Below are 27,531 nucleotides of genomic sequence, written 5' to 3'. Positions count from 1 at the left end.
GATTGATGGTCTGATTTTAGCTGCTGATATTGAGCTTCCCCATTAAGTCTTCCTAGAGACAAAGTCAATCTGATGTCTGTGTATTCCATCTAAGGAAATCTATGTGTATAGTTGCCTTTCATGTTGTTGAAAACAGGCATTTGTTATGAAAAAGTCATTTGTTTTTCAAAATTTCGTCATGCCATGTACAGCTTCATTTCTATCACCAAGTCCATATTTTCCAACTATGTTCCTTCCTCTCTGTGTCCTATCTTTGTATTATAATCATCGATAACTATCAATGCATCTTAATTGCACAGTTGATCAATTTCCAACTGAAGTCAGTGGTAGATTCTTCAATTTATTCATTTCTAGTTTTCAAAGTTAGTGCATAAGTTTGAAGAACAGTTGTATTGCTTGGATTTCCTTGAAGGTGAATAGATATAATCTGATCACAGGTGGGCTTGTACTTTACGATGGAGTTAGCAAGATCTTTACTGACAGTGAATGCCAGGCCATTCTTTTGATCGCATTCTCCTCAGCAGAGTAAATCGTGTGATTTTCTGATTCAAAATGGCCAGGACTAGTCAAGTTCACCTCACCAATGACTATGAGATGCATTCCATTTTATTTTTAACCACTTCCAATTTTCCTAAATTTATACTTTGCACATTCCAACGCCCAATACTTAAATGATGCAGAAAGCATGAAGAGAAGATTCAAAGAATACATAGAGTTTCATAAAAAAGAACTACCGTATGTACTCAAATATAAGCCGACCCGAGTATAAGCCGAGGTACCTAATTCTTACCTGGGAAACCAGAAAAGCTGATTGACTCGAGTAAAAGCATAGGGTGGGAAATTCAGGATGTGAATTAACACAGAGACCAGAGGGGAGAGACAGAGCGCAGCCACAGACACATCCTTACCAGTTCAACTGCAAGTGTAAGTGAATCACTACGGGTGTTTCTGTCAATTGGAGCCGTCCACGTCATAGGGAAAAAATGTGCTGAAAAACTTGGCTTATACATGAGTATATACAGTAGTCAACAGGCTGCCATTTCAGGAGATATCATATAAGGAAGAACTGAGTGCATTAGCCAAAACAAGGCTCCAGAAATGTACAAAATACCCATTGAAATATTTCAGAAAACACAAGCAGCACTGGAAACACTTATTGTCTATACCAGTTAATTTGGAAGATAGCTACTTGACCAGCTGACTGGAGAGGATCCATATTGTGCCCCTCCCAAAGAAAGGTGACTTAACAGGATGCTCAAACTGTAGGACTGTATCATTGGTGCTGCTCACAGTGACAGGGAACTGCCAGAAGTTCAGACTGGATTTAGAAGAGGACATTGCTGATGTCCGATGATTGTTTGGTATTCAAAGACTACAGTAGGTAGCATTTGATCTAGAATTAACCATATCAAAGGAAGAAGTCCAAGCTGCACGAAGACCTTGTGGCAAAAAGTAAGGCTTCAAGAAGTGATGGAACACCAACGGGGATGTTTCAACACACAGCTGCAATGATGGAAGATCTCACTTGCCTCTGCCAACACATTGGAAGCTAGCTTTCTGTCCAGCTGGCATGAGTGGATTTATATCCCCCGTGTTCCGAACTAAGGTGATCCAAAGTATGTGGAAATGAATTAACAATATAACTAATATCACACAAAGTAAATTTTGCTAAAGATAATTTTTAAATGATTACAGCAGTACACTGGCATGCAACTGCCCTACATTCATGCCATGTTCATAAGATGTAGAATGAAGTACATCACTGCTAATGTCAAACAATTCTTCACTAATAGCAGAGAATACCAGAAAGATGTTTGCTTTTGTCTTATTGATTATGCTAAGATATATGACTGTCTGGCACCTAATTAATTTGGGGATAACACTGCAAAGAATAGGAATCCAGAACACTTCATTTTGTTTCTGGGGAATCTATGCATAGACCAAACGGCAGTTGTTAGAACAGGGGATACTTTGTGGTTAAAATCAGGAAATGTGTACCTCAAGCTTGTTTCCTTCTACCACATGTACTCAACATGTGTGCTGAGCAAATAATCCGTGAAGTCGGACTGTGTGAGGAAGAACACAGAATCTAGACTGGAGGAAGAGCCCTTGACAATGCAGTAACACAACGGGGCTGGCTGATGTTGGCCAAGGACGACACGGGCTCTAGTATGGATTATACCTCAAAGCGAAGAAAACAACAATCCTCATAACTCGGCAGTAAGCAGCGCCGTGATCTATGGGGCAAACCTTGAAGTTGTCAAGGATTTCCCTTTACTTGGATCCACAAACAATGCCTCTAGAAGCAGCAGCCAAGAAATCAAATGAAGTATTACAATGGGCAAATCTGTTTTAAATATCTCTTTAAAGTGTTAAAAGGTAAGACATGTGACCGTAAGGACTCTGGTGCCCCTGTGACCATAAGGACTAAGCCACAGTATTTCCAATTGCTCAATATACATGATCTAACTGGACAATGAATAAGGAAGATTGAAGAAGAGTTGAAGCTTTTGAATTAAACTAAAATATTGAACAGACTGCCAGATGAGCAGATAAGTTTGTCTTGGGAGCAGCACAACCAGAAGGAAAGATGGCAACGTTTCATCGTGTGTACTTCTCATAGGCGATTAGGATGGACAGTCCATGCAATGCGTGGTAGAGGGTCAGTGAAAAGGTGAAAGCTCTTCAGTGAGATGAATTGAACAGGTGGCCACAGCAATGGCTTCGACTCACTGGTTGTGGGGATCGTGCAGGACAGGACAGGACAGGGTTTCATTCATTTCTTCAGGGGATCACTGTGAGCAGGAACCAGCTTGATGGCTTCTACCAACAGCAACTTATGAATACTGCCACTGATATAATTTGGGAGACACTTCTCTGAACTTGTTCATAAGTCCCAGAATGTATGTGCACCATATATCTGGCACTGGACAGCTTACACCTCATCATATTTTCTGTTCTTGCTTCAATGATCCCTATAATGCTTCTAAATTCCTTTTTCCTGTCATTTCTGTATACTGTTATATTCCTTTCATATGTTGCTGTTTGCACAAGGTGAATTGATCCTTATTTTCCGGGTGGTAACCCTTTTAAATGATACAGCTAGGTTCTGATGACCAACTTGCTACAACTTTATTTCTTTAAAAAAATAAACCAAATACTATTTCTGATTGTTTTAAGTATATAAGTAGTAATTTAAGGAGTTAAAAATATTAAGAGATTAAAATCAACTATAGTTATAATTTCTATAGAAACTTATCATTGTTATATTTAATTTTACTTAAAGATCTTTCTTTGAAAGGGAGAAAAAATCCAGAAGACCTTTTTCCCAGGTCCTATCCTCACTGAGACATCTTACACTAATCTCAAATATGGGTGAAAAGACAAAGTGAGAGAATCAAAGTGTCAATATTATAATGTGCTTTTAATGTTTCCACTTACTGCACTATGCCTCAAGTTATTCACCATGCGTTACTATTCTTATGAATCCTGTGATAAATTATATCTTCACTGGTAGCTACTTTACTGTATTTTTGGTATTAAGAGATGCACTTTGTTAAGTTTAAGCAGTTAAAGGAAAGCATAATTATTTTTATTTATTTTAATTTTTAATCGGAAGTTAGTACATATCTCACAGCATCCCAATTTCATCACATCAAGCAGTGAAATCGCTGCATCAGTTTGCAACACATTCTTTTCCTTCCTGGACTTCTTGACATCTGCTCCCTCTTACCATCCCCCACTGCTCTCCCCCCCGCCCCACCCCCGCGACTCCTTGACATCTGCGCCCTCTTACCATCCCCCACTGCTCTCCCCCCACCCCCACCCCCGCGACTCCTTGACATCTGCTCCCTCTTACCATCCCCCACTGCTCTCACCCCGCCTCGCCCCCGCGACTCCTTGACATCTGCTCCCTCTTACCATCCCCCACTGCTCTCCCCCCGCCCCACCCCCGCGACTCCTTGACATCTGCGCCCTCTTACCATCCCCCACTGCTCTCCCCCCGCCCCTGCCCCCGCGACTCCTTGACATCTGCTCCCTCTTACCATCCCCCACTGCTCTCCCCCCGCCCCCGCCCCCGCGACTCCTTGACATCTGCTCCCTCTTACCATCCCCCACTGCTCCCCCCCGCCCCCGCCCCCGCGACTCCTTGACATCTGCTCCCTCTTACCATCCCCCACTGCTCTCCCCCGCCCCGCCCCCGCGACTCCTTGACATCTGCTCCCTCTTACCATCCCCCACTGCTCTCCCCCCCGCCCCTGCCCCCGCGACTCCTTGACATCTGCGCCCTCTTACCATCCCCCACTGCTCTCCCCCCACCCCCACCCCCGCGACTCCTTGACATCTGCGCCCTCTTACCATCCCCCACTGCTCTCCCCCCACCCCCACCCCCGCGACTCCCTTGACATCTGCTCCCTCTTACCATCCCCCACTGCTCTCCCCCCGCCCCACCCCCGCGACTCCTTGACATCTGCGCCCTCTTACCATCCCCCACTGCTCTCCCCCCGCCCCTGCCCCCGCGACTCCTTGACATCTGCTCCCTCTTACCATCCCCCACTGCTCTCCCCCCACCCCCACCCCCGCGACTCCTTGACATCTGCTCCCTCTTACCATCCCCCACTGCTCTCCCCCGCCCCGCCCCCGCGACTCCTTGACATCTGCTCCCTCTTACCATCCCCCACTGCTCTCCCCCCGGCCCCGCCCCCGCGACTCCTTGACATCTGCTCCCTCTTACCATCCCCCACTGCTCTCCCCCCCGCCCCCGCCCCCGCGACTCCTTGACATCTGCTCCCTCTTACCATCCCCCACTGCTCCCCCCCGCCCCCGCCCCCGCCCCCGCGACTCCTTGACATCTGCTCCCTCTTACCATCCCCCACTGCTCTCCCCCGCCCCGCCCCCGCGACTCCTTGACATCTGCTCCCTCTTACCATCCCCCACTGCTCTCCCCCCCGCCCCACCCCCGCGACTCCTTGACATCTGCGCCCTCTTACCATCCCCCACTGCTCTCCCCCCACCCCCACCCCCGCGACTCCTTGACATCTGCGCCCTCTTACCATCCCCCACTGCTCTCCCCCCACCCCCACCCCCGCGACTCCTTGACATCTGCTCCCTCTTACCATCCCCCACTGCTCTCACCCCGCCTCGCCCCCGCGACTCCTTGACATCTGCTCCCTCTTACCATCCCCCACTGCTCTCCCCCCGCCCCACCCCCGCGACTCCTTGACATCTGCTCCCTCTTACCATCCCCCACTGCTCCCCCCCGCCCCCGCCCCCACCCCCGCAAGAAGTCCTGTTCTGCTTGCTGTCCTTATAAGCTCATGAATCCTGGGTTTCTTATTCTGAAAAAAAAAAAAAAACCCAGAAAATCATATAACAAAAATTCAAGAGGATGAACCCCAATGACACAGCACATCTGAGATAAACCCCAATATAAACAAACCCCCCAAATACAGAAAACATTGAATTTGTAACTTACTTTGTATAAATACAGTGTGCTGGAATGCTGAGTTCCTCTGGAAGTAGAAGCACGCTGGGCTCCCCTGTGCTCTTAGGGGCCCGGCAAGCCGCACATCCCTTCCTCTCCCTGCGTCTGTGAGCTGTAGTCCGGAAGCAAAGCCACCCCGGAGAGTCTCTCGTTTGGATGCTCGTGGTTTCATTGTGCTCTCGGCTCTAGTTTAATGGCGATGCTTCGAGAATGATTGCAAACTTTTTGAATTCTTTAATGGGTGCTGTTGACAATGATCAATTACAATTATCAAACCCTTTATGAAACATCTGAGGAAATACTCAATGTTCCCTTTAAAATCTTTGATCATAGAAGGTTGATTTTTTCATCTTTGAAGCTATGTATGATGAATAATGACCTCACTATATACTTCTTTCAGTTCTCAGTTTGCTATTTAGTTCATGGATAAATGTAAAGCACTTCGAGTGTCTATTTTTTTTTAAACAGAACTCCAGTATTATTTATTAAAATCTGGTTTAAAACATGATTCATTAATGTTGATGATTCTGAAAATGACACAGCTTTTTCTAATAACCCTAAATATTTTGGCATCAAGGAATTTTGCATACTTATTTTAAAAACAAACAAGCAAAACAACTTCCAGCAGCTAAGATTTCAAAGAAGCAAATGATAAATGTTTCACTTTTTTTGTAGTTTATCTTCATTTTATTATTTTTAATCATTTTTTGAGAATTCTTACAGCTCTTATAATAACCCAGACATCCTTGTGCCAAGCACATTTGTTCATATGTTGCTATCATCCTTTTCAAAATATTTTTTTCTACGATGTTGTAGTAGAAACAACTACATTTGTCAATTTGAAGATTAAGTGTGAAGGGGTGGAGTCTAGCTTGTCAATCAGATCATAGCCAATGAGGCCTCTGTGTGGGCATGGCCTTCCCCTGAGAATTCTGGGAAATCCGGTACTTCCTTCTTAGAGGTGGGAGACAATTCTCTCTCTGCCACTCCCTGGGAGACAGAGCAGCTCACAAGACACATGGACCCACCCTGAGGCAGCCATGAGAAGCCATGCAGAGACCCCTGCCAACTCTGAGGTGTTTCCAATGCTACTGGACCCAAGGAATTTCTATCCCCTGACCTTTGATCTTCTACATTCGGTGTCATTGCATGTATTTCGGGATTCTGAAGAGGACTTTATAGATTGGTATCAGACATATGGGCTAATATCGGACTTATGGACTTGATCTGGACTGGGCTGGGATGTTTTCTCAAAGTTCAATTGCTCTTGTATATAAATTTCTTTCTTATAGACATATGTGTGTCCATGGATTTGTTTCTCTTGTGTACCCAGACTAACACAGATGTTGCACTTTATTAAAGGAGCTCTGGTGGTACAGTGGGTTACTCATTGAATCTGAGGTTCAATGCCACCATTCACCTAGTGAGAGAAAGATGAGACTGTCAGTCCCATGACACTGTACAGTCTCAGAAACCTACAGGGTAATTCCTTAAAGTTGAGTAGAAGGGAATGAGGTTTTGAGTTTGTTTGTTTATTCATACCATCGATAGAATTTAAGGGAACTTAAAAGATGTCTTTCTTTGCTAAAAAGTATGATTTTTATGCTGTGGCAAAACGGAATTAGCTTTGTTTTCAGGAAATTAATCCCTTCCCAAGTTGTCATTCTAGACAATCTAGAAATGACTCCTGAAACATTTATATTTTATCACCTGAATTACCTCTTAATATTTATTACTATAGAACCATTTACTATCAAATATACCCATTTTTGATACAAAGCAGGCAGTCTTTATTTAGAAATTAATCAGAATATCCTCTCTATATCTCTCCTTCAAATTCTTTCATACCTTAGCTTTTCTCTGCACTATGACACTTTTTTCCTGTTCCCGATCATTATTTGATAACTGTGTTGTTTGTGTTAAAGGTGGAGGCCTCAGACTAATTGCATCATCAAATCTCACTCTGCTCTGTGTCCCTTTGCCCTAACTCTTGCCAAGAGGAATGCACTTAAATGCCTCCTCTTCACCACACACTGAAATCGAGTCACATAACTCATCCTCTTTCCTCCACACTCAAGTTCCTGGTTTGATTTTCATATTTCTGCCACTGGTTATCATGTACCTACCCAGCCAACTCGAAGCCTTAGAATCAGCTTTGCTTTATCCTCTGAGCCAGGTTCCCAGACCTATTGATCCAAATACTCACAGTGAATTTTATAAATGGAAAATGTGGTGATCTGGTAAAACAAACTACTGTGTTATAGGAGAAAAAAGGGGGGCTGCTGGAGATGTGGGTTGGGGAGAGAAGGGATAAAGGGGAGCTGATCTCAAAGAATTGAAGAAGAAAGGAAATGTTTTGAAACTGATTGTGGTAGCAATTGTACAATACTGCTTGATGGGATTGAACTATGGAATGTTATGGTATCTGTAAGAGCACCCAGTAAAATGATTAAAAATTTTAAATAAATAAAATATTTTAATGATTAAAAATTTAAATATTGTTATTTTATATGATTTGTAAATGATTTACTATTTAAAGTGAAAATTTTGTATTGTGTCAAAAAAAACCCCTTCACTTTTAGTTGCCTCCATCCCTTTGAAACTCATTTTTTGACTTATCAATAATAGATATCTTTTCAAATAGTGAAAATGTCCATTCGTCCCCTTTGAATGATTGAGTGGCAATGTTGTCACCCTTCTTGGCATGCTTTCTTCTCTCCTTCAAGACTCCGCTCAAAGTCGTCTCTTCTATGGGGAGCCTCTCTAAATCTTCTTTCTGGGTAGTTAGTTGGCCATCCTGTTCCATGCACTTCCCTGGCGTCTTGTATTCCTACTGCGATAATCATCATGTCCTATGACAGTCATTGATTCTACAGTCCCTTTCCAAATAAACGATGCCTTCTTGAGGGCACCGATTTTTGCATTCATCTCCATCACCCATCATCTCAGTTATCTAATATTGTTATAACAGAAACATTATAACTGAGTGACTTTAAAGAACAAATTAATCGCCTTGTAGTTTAGGAGATTAAGTACAGGCTCCAACTTCTAGGGAGCCCCTTCTTTATCAAGTGTAGGCCGTCCTTGGTGTTCTTGAACATGAAAAGGCTGTTCCTTGCAGCAGGTGAAGTATATTTGAGTATTTTATATATTTAAAGTACTTTAAGTACTTTAGGATGGAGAATCTTCCATGGTTTCTCAGACAAGAACTCTTCTTGGAGGCAGAATGGGCTTTTGATCTTCCGTAAAAGGGAAGATCATAAAATATGGTCTATTATCACTTACAAACATTATTGAAACTCTCTGTTACGGCTATGCTGATTCTAATACTTTGCCTCTGATGAGACTTTTCTATCCTGCTTGTCAGTATTTTACTACGTGCTCAGGCAAAACTCGATTGCTGCACTCCTTTGAAACCTTTGAAACTTACCTCTGCCACCGCTGAACGAGTCTCTGCTTTCTCTGTACTTGCATTCTTTTGCTATATCCGTTTCGGACTTACATGTTAATTCATTGCATATATATTTTTCTGTCTACTATAAAGTTCTGCTAAGGAAAGGATTTCATCTTGCTGATTTTATTAGCCACATTCCCCTGTTTTAAAATGAAAATATTAATCTACAACTTCTGGAAGGAGAGCAATAACATCAGGGCAAGGTTTACCTTTTTATACTTTTAAACTTACATGTTTGTACTTCTATGAATACAAGTTTAAATATTTCTACTTAGATTTACTTGGAAAGGGGACATTCTAATGAAATAATATAAAGGTTGTTTGCTTATTTGAAGGGTTTCATTGGCTTTCCTGGAGAAGTAGGACAACTGGGACCTGAAGGAGAGCGAGTGAGTCCATTTCTTCAGATATTATTTTCTAGGGTGGTCTATTATGACAATGACGTACAACAGGAGTCATAAACTCAGATGGAAGTAGACCAAGCATAAGAGACATCAACTGCTAGAAATATCAGACAATCTTCAATTTTGATAATGGGTCATAAGTATAATTTAATATAAATATTTGTGTTAGATGTCATATTTTTGTCAAATTTGAGAAAAATATAATTGCAAACATTTACAAATATATTGATTAAAGTTATATTTTGTAACTATTACGCTGAATGTAAACTCTTTTGTCCCATGATGACATTAATAGCTCATATATTTTGCAATTGAATGTCAGTAAAGAAGTCAGCCTTATAAAATAAAAATTTGGCGCTTAATTTAATAGTGGAAAATAGCTGTTCATAAACGTAAGTACTGAAAGTCAGAATCTTTGGAAAATGATGGTATACTTTTAAAAATATAATAAAGACACTTATAGAGTTTGGCACTCCACCTTCCTGTCCGGCTCTGGGCACATGCGGTCTAGGGATTGCTGTTTTTTTTTTCTTTCCTTATGCTATCAGTATTACTTGAAAACAATAGATTTACTGTCCCAAGGCTGGAAAGTAGAAAATAATATTTAAAATTTAAATTTTAATTCAATGTCATGGGAATGCAGTACAGGCCAAAATTTTCATATCTGGAAACTGATTTTTGCAAATAAAAATGAACCAGATTATTCTTTGCTAAATTAGTTTCCCAATGTTTCATTTTAAACAGGAATGAATTAAAACATTTTTTGTAATTACTTGCAAATTACTCTAGAGAGAAGAAATGTTCAATAGTTTAAATATGCTGTAATAATAATCAAAACATCCAGTCTTCTTAGGTGAGATGGGGTCAAGATATTCCCTTGGTGAGCGTAACAAGTAATTGATTTCAACAGACAAAATATATATCTTCTACATAATTCTACAACTAAGCCACTTACCATCTAAGTGATAAAGCAGATTAATAGGTGATATAACCAATTTATTAAGCAAAAAATTGAACTTTGCTGGCTCAAGGGAGTATATCTAGTAAACATTGTAAATTCTTCTGTTCATGAGAGAATCCTTTCCTGATCATTTGGTATGAATTTATTTATAGTAAATGATGACATTATATAACAAATAAGGAATTTATGTACTTATGCACAATATTATAGTCTTGAATTTAAGTATTTTAAGCCTAGTATTGATAAATAAATAGGTATATTGCCTTTAATCACCCTATTACTGACCAGTCTATATGAAAGTATTGAGATTTGTCTCAGCCCATTAAGATCAATGTGCTTACCAAAGAACCATATTGCATAAATTATTCCTACCAAAGGACCATATCCAAATTTTGTTTGGCTACATCAAAATTATCATTAAAATCATAATAGGCATAGCAAACTATATCCCATTATTATGTTTTGATATATAGAATAATAGAAATCATAATGTTAACCATTCCTGAAAGCAAATGGAAAGATGACATCCTTTCTGAAAGTAATATTATACATAGATATTTTACATATACATATGTATAATGAAATGCTATATAGCTTGTATTACCCTTAGGCTACCTGCATAGATTTAGTAAAGATGCTGAAATTTGGGGAAATAACTAACCTCTTGTTTATAAAAATGATTGTCTCCAATGCATAAAGTCCTTGTGCGTTGAGTCCGATTGCTCGGCTATGAACTCATAATCAACTGTTTGTTGAATGATGTGGACATGAAAATGAACATGGATCTTCAACTGGTGATCTGTTCTAATCATCTGATACGTACTATCGTCCCAGGTCTTTTGTTAACCATTTTCTTAATTTCTAAAGCTGTGTGATCGTAAATCTTAAAGTGATGATATCCGTTAGGATGCCCTGGACTTTAAACACAGTAAACTTCAACTCAAGCTAGTTTAAAAATAATAACATTTCAAATATTGATTGCAACTGGAAACCATTTATTGAAGGGCTATATATGAGGCAGGCACTCTGGTGGATACATATTGGATTGCTAACCCCACGGCTATCAGTGCGAACCCACCAGCTGCTTAGCAGGAGAATTCGGCAGTTTGCTCCCATAAAATTATATAGACGCAGACCCCTACACAGGATCACTTTGAGTTAGAATCAACTTGATGGCAGTGGAATTAAAAAGATACACAAGCATATATAAGCATGATATATGTAGATCACTAATAGCCCTGGGGAATAGGCACTGGGCTGCCAACTGCAAAGTTGACAGTTCAAACCCACCAGGAACTCCTCAAGAGAAAGATGAGGCGGCCCTCTTTCTACAAGATTTACAGGCTACTAGAACTACTATAAATCAGAACCGACTCAATGGCAGTGAGCTTGATTTGGGTTTTTATGCAAAGGAGAAAGTATGGAGTAACCACTCTAGCGCTCACAATATCCAATGAGGGAGGAGCTATCATTCTATCATTATGAAGAAGATGAAACACACACAGAAAAAGTAACTTGTCTAAGACTATGAAAAAGTGGGAAGTGTAGAACTTGAGCACAGGTATTCAGGCTGCAAAGACTAGGGCTTTAAGTACTATGCCCCACTGCTTTTTACATAACCAGACATCCAGACCTTAGATGGGATCAAAACACAATATGATCTTGAGTTTAGCAATATCGCCATCCTTGTTTCTGCTTTACCTTTCTCAATGTTGGCCCCCTGTACGACTGGCCTCCTATGTGATTGCTAGATTGCAATCCTGCAGTGATGAAAGGGCCAAATGTTTCTTTCGTTACGTTTAACTTAGAGAGTGAGTGAGAAAGAGAAGATGATGGAAAATACTTTTCTCTTTGTTTGGTTGTACCAGTTTTGCTTAGCTGTCTTCCTCTCGACAGGGGGAATACCATGATCCCATTGGCAAGGGCCTAGGATTTCTGAATAAAAGCAGGATTTTGTTAGAAAATAGAAAGAGAGAAAGAAAGAGAGAAGAAAGGGGTCACTGCTGACCACCCTGGATTTCATCTTCTGTTAAATTAATATATTGAAGCTATTCTGAATATAACACCAGTTTATAGAACAATTTATTTCTCTCTTTGGCATACATCATTGATTGACATTTGTAATCAAGAGATTTGCGATCTCTAATTCATACATCCATTCAACAAATATTTCTTTGGACTTTTATATTCTAGGGCATTCCTGGGATGCGTGGAAAGAAAGGTCCTAAGGGAAGACAGGTAATTTTATGTTTCTTGAGCTTCAGTTAAGCCCAGTACAATAAAATTATATGTTTATTTAACTATTAAAATATGAATGTGTTTTTGTTGTTGTTTTACTCCACAATCTTTAGCATTCAACAGAATTTCATTTTTATCACTTTCATAGAATGTGATAGAAAATGTAGAATTTCAAAGAACTAAATTTAATATTTCTAGCCCATTTAATACACTAGTGGAAGAAACTCTTACATGCCAGGGAATAAAAATGTCACAGATTATAAGTAAATGCATTCAGCTGATTTTCAAAAGGGTTGAAGTCCATTAAGTTGGGAAGAGATGGTGTCTTTAACAAATGTTGTTGGTAAAACAAGATATCTGTTTGCATAAAAGTGTATCAGGCACCTACTTCACTCCTTACACAAATGCTAACTCAAAATGGATCAGAGACCTCCATTTTACCCGTAAAACTATGAAATTGATGGAAGAAAAATAAGAACAGCGATAAGGGCCTTAATTTATAGCATAAATAGAATATCAAACATAACTAAAAATGAACAAACAGAAGATAAACTACAAAATTAATACCTTAAGAATTTAATTTTTATATTCATTCAAAACTTCCCCAGAAGCATAAACAGCGAACCTATAGTTTGCGAGAATTTTTTTCACAAGTCTTTAATCTCTAAAATTTATAGAATATTCCAGTATTTCAGCAACAAAAAGACAAACAATCTAATTAAAACTGGGCAAAAGATATTTCACCAAAGATGACATTTAGGTAGCCAACAAACACATGAAGCGATACTCAAATCATCCACCAGAGATACATAAATCACAACTACCTTGAGATAGCATCTCATCTGGGCATTGATGACACAGAACAGAAACAGAGAACAACAAATGCGGGCAAGATTTTGGAGAATTTGGAACTCTTATACGCTGCTGGTGGGATTGGTAAATGCTACAACCACCGTGCAAAATTGTACGTGGCTTCCTATAAAACAATAAAAATAGAAATACCATATTATCCAGCAATCCTATATCTAGGTTTATGAATATCATAGAGAAATAAGAAAAGTTATACAAACAGACATATAAACACTCATACTTATTTCAGAATTATTCACAATAGTTAAAAGGTGGAGACAACTGAAGTGTTCATCAATAGTTCAATGGCTACACAATGATAAAGAATAATGATGAATTTGTGAAATATTTTACAACATGGATAAATTTGGAGGACATTTTGCTGAGTAAAAGAAGTCAATCTCAAATGACAAATATGACACGAGCATAAAAGCAACCACTGTCTGCCAGTTTCTCTTGCTGTCGCGACATGTGCGCTGGGCTGATGCTGGAAGCTGTTCACTGGTATTTCAAGAACTCTAATCTACAAGAGCAATTGAATGTTGAGTAAACAGCCCAGCCCAGATCAAGCCCGTAAGTCCAATATTAGCCCATATGTTCGATACCAATCCATAGAGTCCTCTTCAGATTCACAAAACACATGCAATGATGCTGAATGCAGGAAGGTCACAGGCCAGTGTGTGGGAAATCTTATAGATCTAAGCATCTCAGAGCTGGCAGGGGTCTCCACATGGCTGTGCCAGGGGAGTGAGCCGAGAGAGAAAGTGTCTCCCGCCTCCGAAGAGGAAAATACAGGAGTTCCCAGTATTCTCAGAGGAGACCATGCCCCCACAGAGGTCTCCTTGACTATGACCCGATTGACAGACTAGACTCCACCCCTTCACTCTTAATCCTCTCAAGTCCCAAACTGACACCACATTATGTAACTACCACAGTTACTGACATTGCTAAGTGTAGATTTGGGAAGATATTACTATAAACCACATGCTGAAACTATTGGCCAAATGATCATTTATTTCCCTGAGTCAACATTGCGCATGGAATTAAATTGTCGAAGACCAAGCTACTTAGTAATTTCTGTGTTTTTTGAATAAAATTACAGGCTTGGAAGTAGGAGGTATCCTCTTGACAGTATAAGTATTATGTGAATGCTTTTGTTAATGGACTCATTCCAAAATAACATTACTTTGGTTATTCATGAAATATTTATTTATTATTTTGCCTCACAATGGATTTCTACATTTAATGTTTGTGTTAAAGGTTATTTCCATCTAATTCTTAATTTTCAGAAAGCTGTTTCCCAAAAGTAAATACTGTGTACTGTGCTTGTTTGTGTTAACAATCTGAATTAATTGTCCCAATTTTTCTCCCAAATACGACTGTTAGTTTTTGTTAGGAATTTGGGGTTTTTAGGATCAAATAATATGAAAAAAAACCCATCACATTAGAAACTTAATGTATAATTTGGTTTGGGTTTGTTATGCATTTTGTTTGTTTTTCTTCCTTGTGGTAGAAGTTGTACAGATTTCAGAATGTTAACATAAGGTTCTAATCACTGTGGTCATTTTTAAAGACCCCATGGAATTACCGGTACAGAGGAGCCGCTTCATGCAAGCTTTATGCTCTTGGATGTTGAAGTGTGATTGTTCTTCTGCTTGCCCCTCCTGTGCCTCCAACATGTCATCAGTGGGCCGCAATCCACAGTGTCGATTAATCCTACAGAACATCTGTGGGGATCTGGTGCCTTCCGTCAATCTAACCTTTGAGTCTGGGGTAGCTCACCAGATTACACAGTCCCGCTTACTGCTTTCTTCCTCACCTTGCATTGGGGGCCAGTGTTCAGTTAGAGCTCCTTCCACAGGTATCCCAGGTGGCAATGTGGTAGTGGCCAGGCTTTCGAGGCTAGCACTCTTAAATAGCATAGATCTACGTTTCCCTCATGTGCCATCCTGTCTTAAGTTGAGAAGCTTCTTGATAGGAACCAAGTTTTTTAAAGCATGAAAGTTATCAACTGATTTATAATAGAAAATAAGAATGATATTTTTAAAACAGGGAGGTAGGGAGATAAGGTTCATATGAGTTTGGTGTTATGTTTGCTAAACAACTTTATTATGTATTACATATACAAGTTCCAAGTAGCTCCTTTCTTTAGTACAGAGTTGCTATACTTCATTCTACAGTGTTGCAGTGGGGAAAACTCTATACTTGCTTTAATAAACATTTTACAGGAACCTCAACTTAATTAAATCAGTAGTTACTCGTTTTTTAATAAGTTAACTTTGTAAATATATAGTGTTATATAAATAACGGATTTACATAATATGTGACAAATCTGACTTCCTGCAATTAAGGATGAGCAGGGGATTGGAAATGAGATTGACTTCCAACTACCTTATAAAACTTTTCAAAATATAGAGCGTTTTCAAGGCGTACTTTTCCAACCAAATAGAAATAGATGATAAAAAATAAAATGATATTGCATTGAAGTTTGATAAAGAGTGAGACTTTGCTCCGCATTTTCATATGAAAACAATAAGGAAACATCCTGTAGAATGCCGGGCAGAGTAACACACTAACTACAGAGATGTTTACTTTTCTAACCTTTAAAAGGAACGTGTCCTTTTTCTCATGCATCTTTATTGTTGGAACAGTCTATTTAAGGCAATCTGTATTTTGGCTTCCAACTCCAGTGTTACAATTTCAGAACATAAAGTTCTTCTGTTTTCACATCTGTTACTCGTTTCCATCTTTGGCTGGACAATCTTAAATACATGTTGCACAGTAGTGGCTCAGATATGCTGATTTTATGGATAACTTGGAGACTTTTTTTTTCTGTGTCCAAGGAAGAACTAGCTAGATCCTAAAGAGCATTCTCTTGTGGCTAGAGCATTATTAAAATTTGCCATTAACTTGTAAACTAATTTGCCTCTTTAATGAAAAGTTGTTTTCTGGATTCTTCTTTACCAATCAGAGTCAGTAGTAACCTTATTTAGCTAAGTATAGCATGACAGGCCCTATGAAACAGACCAGGACTTTGGATTAAACCTACCCACAGAGTTGGAACAAGTACTAAGAATCGGGTCACTGCATGAACTCTAGCTGAAAGTCCAGACAGTGCATTTCACAGAAGTATAGCTAATACATGAAATTTGTTGTGCAATTATTTTCAAAGTATATAATGTAAGAGATAGTCCAGAGCCTTGTAGGTTATAAAATTCAGGAAAGTAAGAGCAAATGGGAACTAGTCTAAGTTGTTCTAAGTTGTGTGTGTTTTCTTCTTCCAGAGAAAATGGCAAGAATAAGGTCCTTGTAATTGGCATGGGGCATGATGCTGTGTATCAAAACTGGTTCTTGGACACAAAGGTCCAGCAGATCACAATCCCCAGAGCATGGTAGAAGGTGATGATTTGGTTCTAGGATTAAGGCAAGAGCTTGGTTATGAGAACTGAGGCCCAGGTCATGGAGAGGCTGTAAGTGGACATGACATTACGGTCAGTTACCTTCAGACTGATGTGACCTGAGGTGTGCAGAGCAGAACTGCCCTGTAGAACATTCGAGGCTGTGGCCTTTCAGAGGCAGATCGGAAGACCTGTCTTCTGGGGCCCTTCTAGGTGAGTTTGAAGTGTCAACTTTTGGGCTTGCAGTCAAGTGCTTAACCATCTGTGCTACCTAGGGAGTCTTGCTAATGGGCCTCTCAAAAATCAAACTCACCTCCATTGACATGATTCCAATTCATAGCAGCCATACAGGGCAGGGTAGATCTATCGAAATAAGAACTCGATGGATAATTGTCTAGGGGCATGGCAGCAGCAGATGAGGGGAAATGAGGAGCTGACAGTAATGAATATGAGAAGAATATGTTCTGAAATTGTGATGATTGCACAAATATTCCTAATAAGATTAAATTGTATGATATGTGAAGTATATGCCAATACAAACTATTTTTTAAAAAGATTTACCCTCTTGGAAGCCCACCGGGGCAGTTCTACTACTCTGTGCGATAGCGCTGCTCCAAGTGGGGAGCAACTGCACGGGAATTGGCTTGGTCTGGCAGCCTGTACTGCTGTGCCGGTGCCACTGGGGGTGAATGTGGGACACTGGTGACACCCAGCAGCTGCTCGGCAAGAGGAAGATGAGGCGGCTGCTCCCGTGTGTCCGTCACACTCAACTCAGCGGCAGTACGTTTCATTTTGCTTGAGTGTTGTTAACGAAATGATTTTGTATTTTGTAAATATAGTCAGTAGAATTTTAATTTTTTCAGCCTTATATTTTCCTAATTCTTTTATATGCTCTTTTGTTCTCTCTCTCTCTCTCTCTCTCTCTCTCTCTCTCTCTCTCTCTCTCTCTCTATCTATCTATCTATCTATCTATCTATCTCTTTCTTCTCTTCTTTCTTTCTTTACCAGGCTATTTCAGCTCAGGCACTTCCATCTTCAGCTCAGGCTCTTCCATCTTCAGGCTGCATCAGCGTGGGCTCTGCTGGTCCCAGCTGTTTTGGGTTCCACTCACTGCCATTGGGTTGCTTCCAACTCCTAGTGATTCCCCGGCACAGACTAGAACTGAGAAGGCAAATCTTCAGGGAAACAGAAATCCCAAAGAGACTTTGAGATGAGCAGCACACACATAACAAACCCACTACGCTACCAGGGTCTTTCCCCCATCATTTTATTGGGGGCTCTTACAGTGCTTATCACAATCCATACATATAGCCATTGTGTCAGACACATCTGTACATGTGCTGTCATCATCTTTTACAAAACACTTTCTTTCTACTTGAACTCCTGGCATCAGATCCTCATTTTTCCTCTTCCCTCCCTCCCCCTCCCTTCCCCATGCCCCCTTGATAATTTTTCAGTTATTTTTTTTTCATGTCTTACACCTACTGCTGTCTCATTTCACCCATTTTTCTGCTCTTTGCCCACTGGGACATAAGTCGATCTTGTAATCGGTTCCCCCATACTCCTCCCCACCCCAACCCTTACCCTCCTGATATCGCTGTTCCCCTTATTGGTCCTGAGAGGTTTACCTATGTTTTGAGCTCTTACCTGTACTAGTATACATGTTCTGGTCTGGCCAGATTTTTAAGATAGAATTGGGGTCCTGGTAGTGGTGGGGGAGGGCAGAGCATTAAAGAACTAGAGGAAGGTTGTGTGTTTCATTGGGGCTATACTGCAACCTGAAAGGCTCTTCTCTTCCTTGTGGCTGTTTGGAGAGTGGGTAGCCAATTGACCACAGATGGGCTTTGGGTCTCCACTCTGCCCTCCCCCTCATTCCCATTGATATACTTTTTGTTTTGGTTCTTTGATACATGATACTTTATCCTATCAACACCTTATGATCACATAGTCTGCTTCTTCCATGTGCTTCTTCCATGTGGGCTCTGTTGCTTCTCAGCTAGATGATTGCTTGTTAATCTTCAAGCCTTTAAGATCCCAGAAGCTATCTCTTTTGATAGCCGGGCACCATCAGCTTTCTTCACCACATATTCTTATGCACTCATTTTGTCTTCAGCAATCGTGTCACAGAAGGTGAACATCACAGAGTGCCGGGTTAGTAGAACAAATTGTTCTTGCAGGGAGTACTTGTGTGGAGGTCTAATGTCCATCTGCTACCGTAATACTTTATAAATAAATATATGCACATATCTCTATTTCCCTGTCATTGTATATATGTATTTGCATATATACATGCAAGTATTTAGACCTCTATAACTGTCCCATGCCTCCCAGTTCTTTTCTCTATTTCCTTTTACTTACCCCCCTATCCCACTATCACGTTCAGCCTTCATTCGGGTTTTAGTAATTCCTCTCAGCTATATTGCCCTTGATCTAGCATCTCTTACCCCCCGCCTCCCCAGCATCCTATGCCCTCCTCACCATCAATTTTAGATCACTTATTCTTCCCTTCTCCCTGGGTTTGTTGGAACCCCCCTCTTTTTCCCTCATCTGTCCCTCTCCTGTGTCCCCCCCCCCCGGAACCGTCCCCATTGTTCTCGCCTCTGGATTGTTCATCATGTATATCTTGTCCAGATAGATATGCATAGACAATAATATACGCAAAAACAAAGCAGAGCAAAACAAAACAAAAACAAAGAAAACAATAAATAAAAGCTAGTACAACAAAACAAAAATAAAAAATAAAAAGAAAGGCTCTTTTATTTAGGTATCATGTCTGAGAGCTCTGAAATAATAAGAGCACCTTCAGGCATTACAAGTCTGGAGTACTTCGTTCGGTATCAGTGTTTGATAATTACAGTCTTGAATAACAGTTCCCTCAAGCTGTGGAATCACCTGGCAGAAAGCAATTTGACTTTCATTCTCAATTATTTCCCTTCCATAAGGAATGGGGTTGGCCAATTCCTGATAAACTACCCGAGGGACCAATGTGCTTACTAAATACCATGGCACTTTATGGAAACTGTCATAACTTCTTGATGAAATTAATGAAGGCTTTGAATCCTGAGGCTTAAATGGAGGTTCCTGATTGGCAACCCTTTCCAGGAGAGGGTAGCCCTTCTTCTTTGGACCGTGGGAGCTTTATGCTGTGATCCTTTCAAGAACCCACCGTATGTGTCTGTATCCTTTTTGTTGTAATAAATTTTAGCAGTAAATGTGTTAGAATTTCCGTGAGATTTTATGAGCCATTTCATTGATTCAATAAACCCACAGGGGCAGCTAGAACCAGCAGGGATTGGTGTCTGCCTACTGAGAAATCTGAAAGAATGTGTTCTAATATGTGTGATACAACCTAAAATAGGGGTTGAGGTTGAAGAGGATATGCCACATGAGTAGCTGGTGTTGGATACGCGGAAACGTGAGACCCGGATCCATTTCTACTCGTCTGGCATGAATTTATCCTCGTCTTTGCACATCGTTGGCAAGAGAGAGGGGATTGTCCATTGTGCTCCCTGGCTTGGTGTAGCACCGTTCTCAGACTGTCAGGAAGATTGCTTGCTCTGCGTTCTGCCCTTTAGAAGGTTTCACATAACACGAACAAACACAAATGTGCTCACTTTTCAGTCAGGGTCCAGGACTTTATGGTTCTTCTCCCCCAGAACTATCAATTTCACATATTAACGTTAATCACCATAACGGGGTCACATTGGAGGAGTTACATAATCACCAAATATCACCAAATAGTTTAATTTTATCATACAAATTATTATCACTTATAGTTTTGGGGGGTGAGTTTCATAGTGCTTATGTGTTGGGCTGCTAACCATAAGGTGTACAGTTCAAAACCACTACTCTCTCCACGGGAGAAAGATGGGGCTTTCGGCTCCTGTAAATGGTCGCAGTTCCAGGACACCCACAGGGGCAGTTCTACCCTGTTCTCTGGTCACTATGAGTTGGAATCGACTAAACAGCCATAAATCATAAGTAATGGTTCTTTTCAAAATCTAATTATTACATGAAGGGTTGTATTGGTAAATGCATTTATTCCTAACTTAGCAAAACGAGTTTCTCTGAACCTGTACTAAGTGGAAAAAACCTAACAACTCCTATGATTCAGGTAAACTTAGCATTGAAAAAATAAGTCCACTGCCACGAGTCAATTGTGCCTCTTTGCGATCTCATACACTTGAAACTGTGCTGAGAGCAGAGAGCCTCTTTTTTTCCCCCAAGGAGCTACTGGGAGATTTAAAATGCTGTTTTTGTGGTATACAACGCAAAACTCAACCCACAAAGCCACGTGGGATCTTAAATTTAGTTAATAAGACATTATGGTACAGTATAATATAAAGTATGGGAAACTCTTGATTATTGTAGCAAATGGCATGAAGGATGGCCATATCCGACCTCCTCTGGCGCTCCTGGTGCCAGGAGACCAGGGTCAGACGTGCCTCCCCTTCCGTTCCTCTTTACCTTTTCTTCCACCAAGGACTCCTCCAGCGCCACCCTGCGTCTGTGCTGCCTTTGATAGCGTACGGCAATGGCCACACGACTCACAAGGTGGTACTCATGATTAAGGTGTTTACAAGGAGAGTTACAAGGCTATCAAAAGTCAGACTCAGTAAACACAAAGGATCCAGTCTTTGGTCCAGAGCAACACCTCTCCTCAGCCAGCAACCAAGTCTCTCTGGTTGTCCTCCGATCAGTCATATGATCGCGAGGCCGCTCTGTCCCTGTGGACCAGGAACCCTGCCTACAGCTCTCTCTCAGTCGCAGTCTCTGCACAGCTCCTCTTACTCTGCCCCATAGTCTCTGTTCTCTAATGTCTAGTGCCTCTGCCCTTGACCTCCGCCAATTCAGACAGAGACCTGGAATGTGCTTTTCCAATAGTTCTAGGCTTCCTCTCTCTGACCAAAGTGGTTCTTAGACACAGAGGAATGGCTTTGATTGAAGCGTGGTTTTGTTTTTGGGCTGCTCATACCCCTAAAGAAACAAAGGATGGTGACTTAAGTCAGACACACTAGTGAAGTAGAAGCTAAAGATACACTCCACCTTAGTCCTGTAATAATGTCTTCTAAATTAGATCATAGCCACAGGCACAGAGTCCAGAATTATAATCTGTTACGTAAGGAATTCTGGCAAGAAGGACCCTATTAATTGACTATATCTCATTGATAAATATTATTGACATTTCTAAAATGAAAGCAACATAAATATATCATATGGGGATAATTAGGCAATATTTACAGTTATTTGTTGTTAGTTGCTGTCAAGTCTGTTTAGTCTCCAGGTGTCAGGGTAGAGCTTCTCCATAGAGTCAAAGCTGTAACCTTTCACATGCCCATCTTCCAAAGTACCTAGTTTATTTTATATAATCGCAGAGAAAAAAAATCCATTCTATTTTTCCATGAGATTTTTGAAGCCGTCTCTTGCTTATTTCATTACTTAACTAGCAATCATTAAACTCCCCAGTATACATAAAAACAACTAAATCCATGTTTTTTTCTGTTTTGATTATTATCAGTTATTTAAAAACCATAGTTGCATATGTTTAAAAAATTTTGCCTTTATGAAGTATTTCTGTCAAGACAGATGTCTTCATAGTTAACCTAACTTGATTTGTCACCCTAAACATTCATATATATGGCATGTGGATGTCGACTGATGTTCTTGCTTAGTGTCCTGCAAATGTTAGATGTAGTCTGGATGAACCTATTCTTAATAAATTCACTTAGAGCTATCACAGAATGCTATATTCATATACATTTATCACTTAACAGAATTATATACAACTATATATGAATGTATATATTTAGTGAATACAATGCTGTGGCTTCCCTCCCCCGCCCCAGGGAACTAATTATCAATAATAAGTGTCGTCGTCCTTGCTAGTAGGAGAAATCATGAGTTGAGTGGGAATTTGAGCTGGAGAACAGCTCCTCCCACTGGATGAGGAGGGCAGTGTCCAGTGAGTCTCCAAACAAGATTTTGATCCACTATTAAAACATGGCGAAAGCAGTTTTATTGGTATATCAAAACAAACAATAAAAATTCATGCTTTTCATCTGGGGTCTTAAAGGCTTTAACATAAACAAATGGCCATCTAGCTGAAAAACAACAAATCCCAAAAGGAAGAGATGCTCATCAGCGAGGTGTTGATAGAATCAGATATCAGGCATCTAAGATCCAGAACAAAATCATACTCAATGTGAATGTGGTGGTGTGGGGGTTCTTGTAATGGAGACCCAAAGCCCATCTGTAAACAATTGGACATCCCTTTACAGAAGGGTCACAAGCAAGAGACGAGTCAGTCAGGGTGCAGTATAGCACCAATGAAACACACAACTTTCCTCTAGTTCTTTAATGCTTCCTTCCCCCCACTATCATGTCCTCAGTTATAACTTACAAATCAGATTAGACCAGAACATGCACACTGCTACAGATGAGCGCCTGAAATACAGAGAATCCTGGATAGATAAACCCCTCAGGGTCAACAATGAGAATAGAGATAACAGGAGGATTAGGAGAAGGTGCGGGGAGAAAAGGGGAATCAATCACACGGATCAACATATAACCCCCTACCAGGGGGACGAACAATGGAAAAGTGGATGAAGGGCAACAGAGGATGATGTAAGATATGAAAATAATAATCTATAACTTATCAAGTGTTCATGTGTTAGGGCAAGTGGGAGAGGGACGGGGAAAATGAGGAGCTGATATCAAGGGCGCAAGTAGAAAGAAAATGCTTTGAAAATGATGATGGCAGCATATGTACAAATGTGCTTGACACGATGGATGATTGTATGGATTGTGGTAAGATATGTAAGAGCCCCCAGTAAAAGTATTTAATAAAAATTCATGCTTTTGAAGTATATATGGAGGAGCTTCAAAAGGTTTATGGAATCAGCCTGTTATATTTATATTCCATTTTCCACAAACTTATTAAAGCCTTGTGTGCATTTTGGTGGTTTTCAGTGTCCGGAGTTGTGCACTGTCACAATTATCTTGTATCAGAACATTTTCTTCAACCCCCAAAGAAACCTCTCCAACCCCCACCTCTCCCAAGCCCCAGCTCACAGCCAGAGGAAATAAATCTATATTCACTTTCTATAAATTTGCCTATTCTGGATATTTCATGTTAATGGAATCATGCCTCCCATTCTTTATTATTTCTCTTTGGTTCTGGAAATGGCACTCATGACCTATCCAAAAAAAATCAATCCTCTCTAATGTTTCAGTTTTATTACAGTAGTTTTCCTTTAGTCTTTACCTGTGTGTCCTAAATTCTTTCAAATACCCACCTCAGGTCACACTGACCGGGATGATTAGATTTGTAAGCTTGTTGACCAAAGAACTTGACTTCCAAGGACAATGATAACTCAATGTCTGTGTGAATTTCAACTTGACTTAGAAAGGGTATGGCTACAATATGTTTGACAATACATATGGTTATTACATTATTTTCTGAGTACAGAAGAAGAGAAAGTGTGCTTTTAGTACACGTTGTCTGTGTTTTAATAACCGTGGTTTTTATGTTGTTTCTAAAACCATCTTTGATTCTTTATCCAGTCTTTTGGGGACTTGTGAGCCATTGACTTGGGACAATTTGTTATGCATGTTGCTCTTGCTGTTAGGTTCCAACTCATAGAGACCCTTATGTCCAACAGAAGGAAACACCACCCAGTCCTGCACCAGCCTCACAATTGTTCTTATAGTTGAGCCCATGGGTGCAGCCACTGTGCAAAGCTATCTCTTTGGGGACTGCCCCCTTTCCCTGCCACTTAACCAAGCATGATGCGCTCCTACGGGGATGGGTCTCTTTTGATAACATGTCCAAAGCATGTGAGATGAAGTCTTTCCATCCTTGTCTTTAAGGATCATTCTGGTTGTACTTCTTGTACTTCTTGTAAAACAGATTCTTTTTTTTTTCAGGAGCCTATGGTACTTTCAATATTCTTCATCAACATCATCGTTCAAATGCCACGATTTTTCTTTGGACTTCCTTATTCAATGTCCAACTTTCACATGCGTATGAGATAATTGAAAGTATCCTGGCTTGAGTCAGACATATCTTAGTCCTCAAAGTAGTATCTTTGTTATTCAACACGTTAAAGAGGGCTTGTACAGCAGATATGCCTAAAGCAAAGCATCATTTGATCTCTTGACTGCTCCTAACATGAGCATTGATTATGGCTCCAAGCAAGACAAAATCCATGAAAACTTCTTTTCTCCATTGATCATGATGTAACTTATTGGTCCAGTTGTGAGAATTTTTGTTTTCTCAACATTGACTTGTGATCCAAACTGAAGGCTGAAATCCTTAGTATTCATCAGCAAGTGCTTCAAGTTCTCCTCAGTTTAAGCAAGCATGGTTGTATCTTCTGCATATTACAGGTTGTTAATAAGTGCCCCAATCCTGATGCCACATTCTTTTTCGTGTAATCCAGATTCTCTAGTTATTTGTTGAATAAAGAAAGAATCGAATGGTGAGAGTATACATCCCTGTTGCACAATTTTCTTGATTACAAACCATTAAGTAGTTCCTTGTTTTTCCCCCCTGAACTGCCTCGTGTTTCATGTACACGTTCTGTATGAACACAATGAAGTGCTCTGGAAATCACATTCTTCACAAGGCTATCCATAGTTTGTTATGGTACACACAGTTGCATAGTCAGTTAAAACCAGGAAACATCATTCTGTATACAATGGATGAGTTCAATATCTGTAGATAAGACCAGACCAGAGGCTGATGGTGGAACAATCAATTGTTCACATGTAAGTTGAAACAAGCTAACAAGAGCCAAAATATGATCATCAGTGTATCCTATCTGAATTTCAAGAACATCTCAAGAAGATATTTGATACATTAAACACTAATGAAAGAAGACCTGATGGACAGTATCAAGGACATCATTCATGAAGAAAGCAAAATGATATTAAACGGGTAGGAAAGAAAGAAAGAAAAGATCAAGGTGGGTGTCAGAAGAGGCTCTCAAATTTTCTCTTTATCATAGAGTAACTAAGAAAAGTGGAAGAAATTATGTCAGATAGCTAAACAGGAAATTTCAAATGTCAGCTCAAGAAGACAACGTCAAATATTTCCATGAAATGTGCGAAGACCTAGAGTTAGAAAACCAAAAAGGAAGAATGTGCTCAGCATGTTCAGTAAATAACTAAAGGAAAAATTCAAGCTCCAAGTCACAAGATGGAAAGATTCTATGAGCAAAATACTGAAGGATGTAGGAAGCATCAATAAAAGATGAAAGGACTACACAGAGTCCCTGTACCAAAAAGAACCAGTCCACATTCAACCATTTCAGAAGGTAGCATATGAGCAAGAATAAGGGAACTGAGGGAAGAAATTCAATTAAACTGAAAGCATTCACCAAAAACAAGGCTCCAGGAATTGGTGGAATAGCAATTGAAATGTTTCAGTAAGCTTACGAAGCACTGGAAACACTTATTCGTCTATGCCAAGAAATTTGGAAGACAGCTCCTTAGCCAACTAACTGAAAGAGATTCGTATTTGTTTCCCTTCGAAGAAAGATGACCCAATAGCATGAGGAAATTATAGAATAATAACATTGATATCACGCGGAAGTAAAATCTTCCCGAAAATCTGTTAAATACACAATCATTTGATGATGTTTAATATATAGTAATTTAATTATATGATTTTATTTGGATTCTCTTATTAGAGGTTTTTAGCAGTAAGTTTAATAAACTAGTTTGTAAGTTAGCCTTTAGCAATGAGCTTTATTGATAAATCGTAGAGTACTTTTTGAATGGAACACAAGTATAAGAAAATGAGCGAGTAATTGAGTTATTTTACAATAGAATGTATAATGAAAAGTTTTTTACTTGACTTTCCTCCATACTTCTACTATAGAACTTTCAGTAGATATTTAGGAAGCATAATATTTAGTATCAGTATGCATATGTATTTATATGCAATATGCTCTTACCCTCAAAATAGTACATGAAGTCCTTTCTTTGAAAGATGAATTAAAATAGTCAATGTAGTAGAGCAGTGAAGAACACGGTCTCTAGAATAAGACTGCTTCAATTCAAATCTCAGTCTCCTCGATCATTAGTTATCTAACAGTAAAATAACTTAATTTTTCTGTAATTTCCTCAACTGTAGAGTCAGAATAATAACGGAGGAATCACACCAGCCTGTGTGACCATGAGTTGTCAAAGGGATGAGGTGTGAGGCATCAAAGAACAAAACATCATATCATTGTAAATGAGGGTGAGTGCAGGGTGAAGACCCAAAGTCCATCTGTAGGCAAAAAGACACCCCCTTACTGAAGGGTCGCAGGGAGGAGATAAGCCAGGCAGGGTGCAGAGTAGCAACGATGAAACACACAACTTTCCTCCAGTTCTTAAATGCTTTCTCCTCCCACTATCATGATCCCAATTCAACAGAAAAGTGGGTTAATGGAGATGTCGGACAGTGTAAGATATGACAAAATAATAATAATTTATAAATTTATCAAGGGTTCATGGGGGGGTGGGGAGGGAGGGGGAAATGAGCTGATACTAAGATTTGAGAATTGTGATGGCAACAAATGTAAAAATATGCTTGACACAATGGATGGATTATGTTAAGAATTGTATGAGCCCCCAATAAAATGATTTTTAAAAATCATACCCATGAAATAGAACTGTTTAGGTTAAATGTTGTGCTTTTAGTTGCCATCAAGTTGGCTCTAGCCCATTTATGTTAAATATGGTCATGTATATAA

General features: G+C 39.9%; 1 protein-coding gene across 2 annotated transcripts in view; it reads left to right on the top strand.

The window, feature by feature from the left end:
- Positions 1-27,531, top strand: part of COL24A1 (collagen type XXIV alpha 1 chain) — a 400,055-nt gene that overhangs the window by 101,945 nt on the left and 270,579 nt on the right. For both annotated transcript variants that reach the window (XM_075557916.1, XM_075557926.1), the window contains exons 11-12: positions 9,275-9,328; positions 12,498-12,542. In XM_075557916.1, coding sequence (XP_075414031.1) covers positions 9,275-9,328; positions 12,498-12,542 — 99 coding nt within the window. The remainder of the gene's footprint in view (positions 1-9,274; positions 9,329-12,497; positions 12,543-27,531) is intronic.

This window comes from Tenrec ecaudatus, chromosome 1, assembly GCF_050624435.1.
Source record: "Tenrec ecaudatus isolate mTenEca1 chromosome 1, mTenEca1.hap1, whole genome shotgun sequence".
NCBI classification, from domain to species: domain Eukaryota; kingdom Metazoa; phylum Chordata; class Mammalia; order Afrosoricida; family Tenrecidae; genus Tenrec; species Tenrec ecaudatus.
The sequence above is the reverse complement of the archived record's forward strand: the minus strand, read 5'-3'. Positions and strand labels throughout refer to the sequence as shown.